General features: G+C 42.1%; 1 protein-coding gene across 4 annotated transcripts in view; it reads left to right on the forward strand.

Moving 5' to 3' along the window:
• The window catches only part of RNF144B (ring finger protein 144B), a 97,999-nt gene extending 88,946 nt beyond the window's left edge, over positions 1-9,053 (forward strand). For all 4 annotated transcript variants that reach the window (XM_082046891.1, XM_082046893.1, XM_082046894.1 and 1 more), the window contains 2 exons: positions 1,331-1,420; positions 1,613-9,053. In XM_082046891.1, the coding sequence (XP_081903017.1) occupies positions 1,331-1,420; positions 1,613-1,753 (231 nt within the window). In that variant the 3' untranslated portion in view covers positions 1,754-9,053. The remainder of the gene's footprint in view (positions 1-1,330; positions 1,421-1,612) is intronic.
• Positions 9,054-12,124: the final 3,071 nt, after the last annotated feature.

Below are 12,124 nucleotides of genomic sequence, written 5' to 3' on the forward strand. Positions count from 1 at the left end.
AATGGTCTGGTACAGGATGAGAGGGGCTGTTTGAAGGATGGATGCATTAAGAGCGCATATGGACTAGGTCTCCTTTACTAATCCATCTCTAGTGCCGTGTTTGCTGAAGACTGGTTTATAGGCTCAAAGGTAAAAATGTTGGATTATGAACATAGATTATGAAGTGCAGGTTGCTGGTTATTTTTCAAGTGATACCAACTAGTCTCAACTCGTATGGATTTAAAGCTTTCTAGCAGGATTAAGAGTGGGGGAGGTAATGTGCTCATGTATTTGACAGCTTCTCTTTTTGGCACAGTCATCAGTACCAACTGTGGAAGTGTGAAAAAGACTTTACCAGCCCTGTAAATAAATTTTTGTATGCTGCATGGCTTTTCCTCTCTTTTGTACTCCCCAGCCAGCAAACACTGAGATTTCTTTGTTCTTCGTCCTTCCTTTTCTCAGCATGCTAAACAGGTTTTGCTTAGTATTATGTCCCATTTCTGTGTGTGTGTGTGAGCGTGGCTTTTCAACATGAGTCTTGGGGCTTGCCTCAGAGTGTGTACAGTACACAATGATTGCTTATGGCTATGCTGAGCTGGAAGGCTGTCAGATTCTCACAGGCTCTGCACACATGCCCTTTCCAAGTTTTTGTCAGTTCAAATGAGAAAATAAAAAAGGAACTGTAGTTGTGTGATTCAAATCTAACTTTTCTAAATGTGCAGGGTTACAGGAGCTGTAGATGAAGGCAATACCTGCAGAGCCAAAGAGCAGGGCTGAAACATGAAACGGGAGGCAGAGTCAAACTACAGCGCAGCTGGCTGTGGGAGGGTAATGCAGGGCATTAGCCACCTTCTGAAGATAAAACGGATAATTTAACAAGTATTGCTGGGAAAATAGAAAGGAAACAGGGGTTTCCCAATTTTAAAATTTTTATGTTTAGCCTAGGAAACAAAATACTGTAATATAAAGTGCAGGAACAGCAGAACAGAAGCTGGAAGTACTTTAGAAAGATGATCCCTCAGATTGCTAGCTCTCAGAAATATCTGTGTTTACAGGCCCCTTTATCATCACCAAATTACAGATTAGGTATTTGTGCAATAGGTGCAATGCATATGCTTATGCTTTTTAAAAGTGAGAGAGGAAAGAAGCTAAACAATAGCGCAGGTCCCAAACACATCACACTTCGAAACTGCAAGAAATTTATCTACATAATTATTTGGAAGACGAGTGAACTTGTCTTCCAGCAGCTGGTAGATCTATAGCAGTATCAAGAAAGTTTCATTTCTAGTCCAGTCTTGAACCTCTCCCCACAGTACTGGAACCTGCCCTTACAGCTTCTTTTGTTTTTCAGAAAGATATCTTCTTAAGACATTACGACAGAGGCCCTTGCAGAAACAAGCTGGGCCACTCGCGGGCTTCGGTGATGTGGAACAGAACGCAGGTGTGTTCCTAATCAGCTGAACAGAGCTCTCACGCATGCATGAAGCAAAGAGATTTTACCCTTCAGTGGAGGACTAAGACGATTATTTTCATGTTTTCATCTGTTTTTTGTGACCTATGCTGTGCTTATGCATGCACACATTTTATTTTCCACATGAGCAAAATACATATTTTTCACCACCATGTCTTTCAGGTTGTGGGGATCCTCGTTGGACTAGGTATCATAGCATTGGTGACCTCTCCCTTGCTGCTCGTGGCATCTCCATGTATCATCTGCTGCGTTTGCAAATCTTGCCGAAGCAAAAAGAAGAAACACAGCCCACCAACGACCTAAAACTCTATGTCTGTTTGAGCCTCCGCCTACACAGCATACATGTGTGAGAAAGCACAATGGTTGTATTTTGGTGCCGTATCTACTAAACAATACTCTCTTTTTTGCCAATTCTTGGGATAAGTGCCTATTCTTTGCAGGCTACTCTATCAAATCCCAGTGTGAAAAAAAAATAGATACTTGTGCAGTACGTATGGTATAGGTTTTTTGCTTTCTAAAATGAAAACAGGACACCATTCAGTAGTTCTTACCCCTACATATGAGCCACATTTTGAGACTGGTAGAACTTTACCATCTTCCATCAGCTTCATGTGACTTGATCCTGCAGTATTACTCTGCCTTTGCAGACCAAGTCATTACTGTCATGCTTTCTTATTGGTTCTTAGTGACATTCAGATTTCTCAGAAAGTTTTTGGTATTTTGTAAAAGAGGGAGAAGAAAAAGTTTGATTAAGTTCTTGGCCTGCTAGCTTGTGTCCCGTTCAAGGTAACAAACTGTTAAGAAGATATGTTTGACAGTTTCCTGCCAATTGGCTGCCATGGGGTTTCTTTCACTGTTGAAATAAATTTTATTTATACTGTTGATCTCAATTACAGAAGTAAAAAAACAAAACTATTTCTAACTAAAACAGGACTCTTTTTTGAAAGGCTGGACTACTTTGAGAAAGCTAGTATTATTTCAGATCAAACGTGACATATCTACCTTGAACTGTTAGGAGTATGCATTTTTCCTTCCCACTGGGCATGCCTTTTCTCAGTAACATGGGTGTAGCAAACTCATTCTGAAGCTAATATTTTAAGAAAGGCCATGATACGGTTCCTATTCTGTGCACAGCATTGGGATCTTGGTTGTGTGTTTATATAGTGGCCGTATTGGTGTGGATATACCGAGTACCTTTGCATAATTTATATTCTAGGCAATCAGTATATTTTTTTTTTAGCAGTTTACATGAAGTAGGAGCAAGAACCCTTTTACAAGGTTACTCAGACCAGGGTAAGCCAAACCCTCCTTTAAAACCTTGTGGACCTGCTGAAGTGAATACTTGAGAAATGCTGTGCAAATGTAAGCTACATCCATTGGTGGGTATTTCTTCTGTCCTGCTCAAGGTTAAGCTCAGTTACCGGTAATTTTTAGTTACTCTAAATCTGAAAGGCTGTCATTTAATGAACCCTTCATTTTAATTTGATGCCTCACCACCAAACTGATTCAGACCCTGGTACCAGTTACACCTGTAGACGTTCACTGCAACCTTACTGAAGAACTGGAGTTATTCCAGGCTGACTGAGGAGTAGCTGAGATCAGACTCCGCTCCCCAGAGTTTATTTCATTAATTCCTTAATGGCTGGTGCTCCTCACAACCCTGCCTGGTGGCGGCTTTTGTTCTGGACTCCCGTTTGTGCATTTTATATCTGTGGGAATTGATACGAGCTTGCACTATGTAATTCCTTGTAATTCCAACCCCTTTTGGTAAGGGTTGCAGGGTTTAAATGAGATGCTCAGCCTGAGCCTTGTGTCGGGCTCACCCTCCTCCCTGCACACAGCATGAAGCACCTGAAAAGAGCTTCAAGAAGCATCTTTGTGTTTGGTCGAGCCTCAGGAACTTTGCCTTATTGGCAGCTGCAAATGTGACCTTTTTTTTTTTGGTTTAACTTCACTCTCTGGTTACTGTAACAGAAGTGGTAAATGTTCTTATTTTAAGAAAGTGTAGTCTGTTGAGCAGACTAGCAGGGACAAAGGCCTTAGATTATATTGTCTGGTTTACTTTTTAATCGATTGCTTTTATAAAAACTGTCTGACTTTGCTACCAGTTGTGACTGGAGGGCAGGCAGTGCTCGCCAATGTGAAAAGCTATATTTATTCTCCATCCACAGCTTTGAAGGGAAGCAGAAGGGTAGTCAGTACATTCTAAATAGAGAGTACAATGCAGGCAACTGCCATTTATAATAAATAGAGAATGTTTTCCGTATGTGTTTTCTTTAAGAGCAGTAATGGTAGTGCTTGGGGGGATACTCGTGACAGATTAAAGTGTCCAGCCCTTGGCTTTGCACTATTTTTCTACCTACGTTTTTATGGCACTACTGTCATTTCCACTTTATTTATGAACTTGCAGTTGAAAGTCTTATTTAACGAAGCCTCAAGGACACAGATATAGAAGTTGTATAGTCTCTTTAACCATAACCAGCACAGCAATGTACCAATGTCCTCTGTATGTTGAAGTTTGTGGGCTTTTCATGTTTTATGGTCTTACCTACATCCAATGCACCTTCTGGTAGCCCAGTTTATTTCCTTTCCTCTTCCTTTTTCTTATCTTGTTTTTGCTAAAATGCCTAATGGAATGAAAGTGTCTCATGGTTTTTTTTTCATTAATACTGCTGTGTTAATGAAACTGCCAAGTCCTTCCCTCCGTTAAAGAAATGCAGCTGATTGCAGTTGTCTTGCCCAGAATACACTAATGGACACACAGTCACCATTTGTATTGTAGTACAAATTTGTGCTTTTTTGGTTCTTTAAATGTTGTCTAAAGTTAATGCAGATATCTCCATAGAGCAGGAATTTGTTTAAATTATTTGAAGGATAGTGTTTTATAAAAGCATTGCACACGTGCATAGCTGTAAAGTCCGTGAAAACCACCATAGTCAGTTTATTCTTGACTACTCAGTTTGAGTGCAAGGTAACTCCTTTCAGAGGCTTCTTCCTACAGCACAGGAGGAAGATAGGTGACACTTCCCATGTGCACCTCTTATTGCAGGTGCCAGTTTAGGTCCCTGGTGTGGGGCTAACAAAAGTGGTAGAAATTCAGTATGCATGTGTTAGCACAACTCAACAGGCAGAATGCCAGTCCAGGCATCTAAGGAGCCTGCGTGCAGGTTGGTAGCAGTGGCCCAGGCTTTAGCTGGGGATCTTTACACAAAATCACAGTAAGGAGAGGATGAGCTACAGGCACACCTTCCTTTGGCCCTGTAAATGCAACAAATTGACCAAGAAAGGAGCTCTGGAAATATGTTAGCACTTAAAGTAGAAGTCTTACAAAGATTATTTTCTTTAAAAGGCTGTGGCCAGTACACCCTGTATCCTGGCTTTTCATTGCATGGGGATACTTGGGCATGTGCATTAAGTAGACCCTGTCATGGCCAGCAGTTGAGGACATGCTAATTCTGCCGAGTAGAGCTGTACCTGTGCTGAAGTGCTGGGAGCAGTAGGGCCCTGTTGCCTTGTTCTTCAGAAGGCATCTATTTTGCACCAACAGGTCATGCTCACAGAGTTTCCAGAGAACTGTTTGAGCGGGAACCTTTTTAGACTAATGGGTTTTGGTGGTGTTTGGGATGCTCGTTTTGTTACGTTTTTTACTTGATAGAAAGAAATAGAAATAGATAAATTAAAGTCACTTTATAAGGGATTTATTGCAAGAATGACAAATATTACTAACAGAAATCAGGGAGAAAGAAAGAAAAACAGGGCTCCAACTACTTGTGACACTTCTAAGTCACTGTAGCTGTAAATCCACGCTCTTGGATTCCATCTGTGTGATGTGGTGCATGTTAGTACGGGGCTTCTCTGCTCTTGCCATCCCTCTCCCCTGTGGCAGGTGGCTGCTGTGCGGATGCCACCCAGGAGAGAGCTCAGGGCAGGGTACTGCACCAGAGCTGGGGTCTATCCTGGCTCCATCACCAATTTACCCTGGGGCCCTTAGCCACTGAGAGAGACCTTGGGGTTTTTAGGCTGGTTATGTTACATTGATAGTGTCCACAGGCTCCCCACTTGGAGAAAGTTGTTACTACTCTATTCCCTCTGAACCAGGGGCATTCAGCCCTTTTGAAGAGTAGACTCTAGATATTTATAGATTAGATCCTAAAATGAGAGACCCATGCTAGAAACTGGGATTTCTACTGCAACTGACCACATATCTCTGTGGCCACATATCTCACTGTAAGTTCATGGCAGTCACCAGAGCTGTGTCAAACACAGCTGAGGATCCCATGAGCATCTCATTCATGTCCTTGTGTTAAAATGGGGATGGTGATACCTGCTCCCAAAACTGCCTGTTAATAAAAAGAAAATTACTTCCCTGCAGTATTTATTCTAGAACTATATGAGATGATCAATGCTGCCATTTAGTAATTGATGATTTATTAATTGTGCATGAGGTTACTTACCCCAAAGAAGGGCATGAGGCGTAACAGTAATTTTTGTTTCTACAGTGCTTTAATGATGCTAAATGCTATGTACTGTTGTCTGTCCAGTAACATAGCATGAAGTCCAAGGATAAGTTTAAAATGTGCATAATTTTTACTTGAATGAAGAGAAACTGGATATAACCTTCATATTCACTTGAAGATATACAAGTAGACAGAAATCAACTGCATTTCCACAATGGGACAATGAAATCAAGTTTTGGCTGCTCTGTTCTCTGGCAGCACAGAGGGTGGTTGTGCTGTCATGCCTGCCACTTTAAAAATTTGAAATCTGTTTTGCACTGTAATCTCCTTCCCCCGGTCACTCTCATCTTTCTCAAACTCATTCCTTTTGTGATTGTATTTTTCATCCTCTATCTCAGGTCAAAGATTCTTAGAGAAAAATTAGTAAATTTCTTTGTATGAGGATAAAAATCTACCAACGGTTTTCTCCCAAGTTTTAATAAGAAATTTGATGCTGAGATAAATGACTGAAGATAGAGATTCCAGACTTGGCTTGTTTAGAAAAACTCATTCGGACCTAAGAAGTTGCCTTGAAAGACCTAAATGAAGACTGCTTCATTAGAGCTCTTAGATAAAGGAGCCCTACAGCTTTTTGAGCTTCACAGGAGCTGGAAATGTGCTTGGGAAAAAAAATCTACATTCTATATACATTTTTTTATTATATAAATCAAAAAAGCTTCTCTTGTATGGCTTCATATTTTACAGATTCCTACCTCCTGGAGGCTTTCTAGGGTATACTTATACAGTAAGATAATTTAAAAAATACATTAAAATAGTTGAACAGAGTGTGCTAGTTTTAAAACAGTTGTAAGACATCTCTCACACCTGAGAGCGTAGGATCAGACCCTGATTTATGTGGCTGGCAATAAAGATATGAAAATTTACCTCTCCTGGAATAGCAAGAGTTGATTCCTCTGCAATGTGCTGGAAGGTGAACTTACTGCTAAGGTTCTGGAAAACTGCAATCTAATTTTTATTTGTCCTCTAGTTAGTAAAGTAATGAAGTGAGAGCTGAATGGTTTTGCTGAACAGGGAACCCAGAGGTCAGTTTTGTGTCACTACAGTTAAGTTACTCAGAACCAATGTGTTTTTATAATTTATACAATTCATCTATAATTTATAATGATTAATTATAAAATATTAATTTTGAAGAATCATTGCATTTTATCATGTGATAGATTTCAGTTCCATTCATACTGGAAACCTTTTCCCTTCTGCTTCCTGTGGAACAGGTCGTGGTGTTCCTGGCAAGGTAAATTCCTATGATTTGATGTAGTCCACAATAAATGTTTACTGCAATTTTTGGTTACATCAGAGGTTTTGTTATGATCCCTCAAGTTAGTTCCTTGAATCAAGCAAATTTTCTAGCAATGTATTTTATTGACCATCACAAATTTGGGCTATACAAGATGATACTAGTTGACAAGCTTTTTAGAAGACACGACCTCATTCTTTCCCCTTCTGCCCAAGGGGCTTTCTCTTTTCTTGGCTGAAAATGAGGGACTACAGTCATTTGTTTGTGCCTTCTGGATGTCCAAACAGAAGCAGCAGCTTCTTACACTACATGTGTAGCATGGAGCTGGTGCTGTACTGCAGCCATGATGCCCCCAGGCCGTCTCACTGTGCACCAGCCAGAGTTCTATCAAGGGCCCTAACTCAAGCTGGCCCTCTCCCCAGCTACCCGCACCCTCCAAGAGTCCCCAAATTCCACAGTGGATCTCTATTCCTTTACTTTTCCAGTCTCTGCTGCTGGACTGTTTCAGTTTCAAAGAAACCTCAGTTCAGATCGGTTACTTGGAGCTTGGTGTGTCTAGGCACTCACTTTGCCTAATGAACAAGTCTTGTGAATGAAGAAAAGGAGAACTGCTAGCTACCACACTGACGGTGGTGTCAAGGGGCACCAAGGGTCACCTTCTGAGAACTCTCTAACTGCCCCAGAATTGCATATTTTTTAAAAAAAGTAGTGTATGTTTTAAAAACCAGTCTGATTGGAAGAGTCTGAGTCTGACAGCAGGGTGCATTTCTGAATGGCAGTTGGGAACGCTTGTCCTGCCCTCCCTGAGTTGGGTTCTCGCCTCTGCCCCTTGCAGACAGAGGCACTGGGTTTAGCCCGGGGAGACCTTATTGCAGCCTTTCAGTACTTAGAATGGACCTATAAGAAAGATGGGGACAGACTTTTTAGCAGGTCTTGTTGTGATATGACAAGGCGTAATGGTTTTAAACTAAAAGAGAGGAGATTCAGGCTAGACATGAGGAAGAAATGTTTTACAATGAGGGTGGTAGAACACTAGCCCAGGTTGCCCAGAGAGGTGGTAGATGCCCCATCCCTGGAAACATTCATGGCCAGGCTGGATGGGGCTCTGAGCAACCTGATCTAGTTGAAGATGTCCCTGCTCATGGCAGGGGGTTGGACCAGATGACCTTCGAACTTCCCTTCCTACCTAAACTATACTATGATTCTCTGATTGGCAGCATTCTCACCTCTTCTCAATGTAAGGTCTCCTGGCTAGACCAGTGCTACTGTCAGATGCATTTGTTTAAAATAGAGCCTTGGCTTGAGAGGAGTAGGAGAGGGGGCACCGCCTTGCTGTGCAGGGTAAATGATACAGCAAGGGGTTGCTTTGTCTCGGACAGAGGAATCACATTCCTCTCCACAGGGTCAGCTCTTCTTCGGGGCAGTTTGCCTCCTGCGCTGCGGCACACGGGTAAATTCTGCCCCAGCATCTAGGTGTTGTTTCCCTGGTACCTGTTTAGGCTTATATTTTGTTTATCTGGGTTTTGTTTTTATTTTCCTCCAGGTAATAACATTTTCTTCACCACTTTTCTCCTGGTGAAGGGCAAAAGGGTTTGATCTTTGTAAGATTTGTTAAAATATTTTTGTGTTTATAAGAGGAAAGCTGACACATATAAAGAAATAAATGCTTTTGTAAATTTTTTGTTGTATGATTCAGCATTTAAACGTTTTACAGATGCAATTTTTGCACTCTCTCCGCATATATCCATAAAATATATTTATTTTCCGTCTTCAAGGTTTACTTTGGTTTTTTTTTTTTCTTCTAATGTAAAATGCAGTATGTGCAACATTAAAAAAAATAGTGTAAAGACGTCTTATTTTGTTGTCGTTCTTAACTGCCTTTAAAAAGATTAACATAAAAAACTTATGGGAAGAATTCAAACACATCTGGGGTGTTTAATGGGAAACTTGAGGGTAAAAGAGCATAGAGGAGATGGGATCAGAATCTTGACTCTTAATTACTTTCTCAAAAGTAAATGACATTAAAATCCTTTTAAAGAGAGTGGGGCAGGCTCTGGGTTAGCTCCTGCGTGCTGCTGCAGGGAGTGCAGACACCACAGTCATGGTGTTTGCTGTCTGCAGCTGGGGTATGTGAATCTACAAATCTATAAAACTATAAATCTCCCTTGCAACATCTGGTAGAGACCACGACCTGGGGTGTAGCAACCCAGAGGAGCTGCAGCTACCCCAGGCTGTGGGTGGGAGTACACAGGAGGCTGCAAGAAGCCACCTGCTGCTTCAGAGACCTCTTTCTCTTCCTTTGCTCCCTTAGCCCTGCCTCTGTCCTTGTAGCAGGATCAGGCCTCCTGGTCTGTGTTTCTAAAGGACACAATGAAACACTTAACCCTGCCATGTAACTTCAGATATACATGCTCCTCCATCTTCTCACACCCCCACATCCTGCAGTGCTTATGAGGGACAATCACAGCCATGTTTTTGAGCATCACATACTAAGGTGATGTTTACTATTAAATATTTCCAGCTTAGCTACAATTACTCAGCATCTGAAGTCAGGATTTTCCACTTGGTGTCAAATCCTTGAAAACCCAGCATGCCATCTGTAGGGCTTTGCATTTTTATAGATTACCTGAAAGGTCTTGAGAGTTTGGCCTCTGAGGACATGTTTTCGGGATGAGGGTTGAGGAGAATGTCACCGGTGTCACCTACAGCTCAAAATTTTGGTCAGGCCTGTACATTTTTTCTTCCTTCACCAGTTTGCTTAAATTTCGCACTAATGTTATTCCACTGAAACACAGTTATTTTATTTATTTACTTTGTGTGTGTGTGTGGCCAAGGCCACACAGGTCTTGTTCTGTGGATGTGCAACAAAGCAGTAGCAACGCATCAGTCCACACAATAGCACAGGTGACGTATTGCAGCAGACCAAACGTTTCCAGCACGGCACCTTTTCTTCAGAGGATCTTGCTGATTACTGAGGCACCAGCTTGGCAGCGGGAATGTGTCAATTCTGTCAAACTCATGATGGACACCAGCTGCTGGCAGCCAATGTGCCTGGTGTCCTGCCAGCCTACCAGCTGCCAGTGGTGGGCAAACTGCCCGGCTCCCCACCTGGTAGACAAGTGAACTGCTGTCTCCTCACCTGGCAACTTTGAAAAAAAGCCCAACAAATATTTTCCAAGAAAAGAAATTGACAGTTCTGATATTTCTCTCCAGTTTTTAAAATTCCTGATCGGACGAACCTGAGCAATTTTCGGCAGAGCAGAAAGTGCAGAGGCCCCATGACTCCTGTATGGTCACATCTTCCATGCACACTTGTTCTTCAGCAGAAATAGGAACTAATTACCACATTCAATTCACTCTCTTCATGTGTGTGGAGAACTGGCACTTGCCACTATTCCTGCCAACCCAAACATCTTCTGTACAGTTTAAAGTAAAAGGCTTTGAATTTTACTTTATCGCAGCTTCAACGTGCAATTTTTCCCCCATTTCCTGTACTTGTCATGAAAACTAGTGTTCTTCAGTAGTCTTCTATTTCAGGGCTATTTGTAACCAAATCCCTGGATTTTTAAACTCCACATGTTCTTCGGGGTTACGAAAGACATTGTTTACTTCTTAACTTGTGTGTGTATAGCAGCCATCTGCTCACACATGCCCACACCCCCTTATGCATGGGGGCGAGTGTTCCTTTAACCACCACCCTCAGCCTGATCTAGTCTTCCAGTTTGACAAACATCACCCATGTCAACCTTGTGAAATACTTCCTCAGGTCTCTCAGCAAGCAAGTCAACATTTTTGCTCTGGGGTGGTGCCCACCCAATCAAAATTCTGTCATCCCCCTCCTGGGGATGTTTCCTCCTTCTGTAGGTGTTGATGACCTCTGAGAAGGATTGCCCTTGCAAGTACATTTTCCAGCGGCCTTTCAGTCTGCATGGTGGCTCCTTTCTCTTTCAAGCTCTTGAGCTCTTCAAATCTGAAAACTTTTCATTTTGGAAACCAGAAATTGCTGAAAATTATGACAACACATCTTTCTTCAGAGCTTTCTAGGAATATCCCAGAATTAAAATAACTCAAACAAACAAAAACCCAAACCCACCCACAAATTCATACTTTTCAGAGCAAACACTTCTCATTTGGTACCATGGGTTACTTCTCACATGAGACCTCTCAGGCTGAGCTTCTCAGCCCAGAGTCTGGTTTGTTAACACTTACACAGTGAGTGACATCTCTAGTCACTGTCACACCGAGCCTCACAGGTATCTGACAGGCAAACTCGAGGCTGCAAACCTGTACTGTCCTATTCAACACACACACACACACAAAAAAAAGAAACCAAAGCCAACCCCAAACCTTTCTTGTTGTTCCTTTCCTAACCTGAGGCTTAGCAATGCTAGCAAGTGGAATGGGTACACTTTAAAATTCAGCAGGGATGCTGGAACAGCTGCTCAGTGGCAGAGCTTGTGAGCAACAGTCCAGTGTCCACACCTGCCTGAAGATACACTTGTGTTTTATCCAAAGAGAGAGCTCTGCCTTCTCAAATGGAGGCTGCAGAAAGTTTGCCAGTAGGGTTAGAGTGAAGTCTCTGAGCAAGAGACCCCCAGTCTTTTTCCTTAGGAGCACCATGTAGCAAAGAAAGAAAAATCTTTCCTGATTCTGATCTCTTACTAGCACAGTCCATTAGCAGGCACAGTTGGTAATTTGGCAGTCTTGGCTTCTTGAGATACATGCCAGTGTCAAAATGTCAGGCTTTGTGAAAGCCTGGCGGTCTGGCCAATTAGTGAGTAATTGAGTTTTCCCGGGTCTTGGCTAACAAATTGAATTTAAGCCCAGGTGAGTACATATGCATGTGGTAGTCTGTGTTGCTGCCTGTTGTGATGGGTGGGAGACTCCTGCTACCTCCAGCAGCTGCTCCTGCAGTAGCAGCTC

This window comes from Streptopelia decaocto (assembly GCF_964273445.1).
Source record: "Streptopelia decaocto genome assembly, chromosome: 2".
In the NCBI taxonomy this organism is placed as follows: domain Eukaryota; kingdom Metazoa; phylum Chordata; class Aves; order Columbiformes; family Columbidae; genus Streptopelia; species Streptopelia decaocto.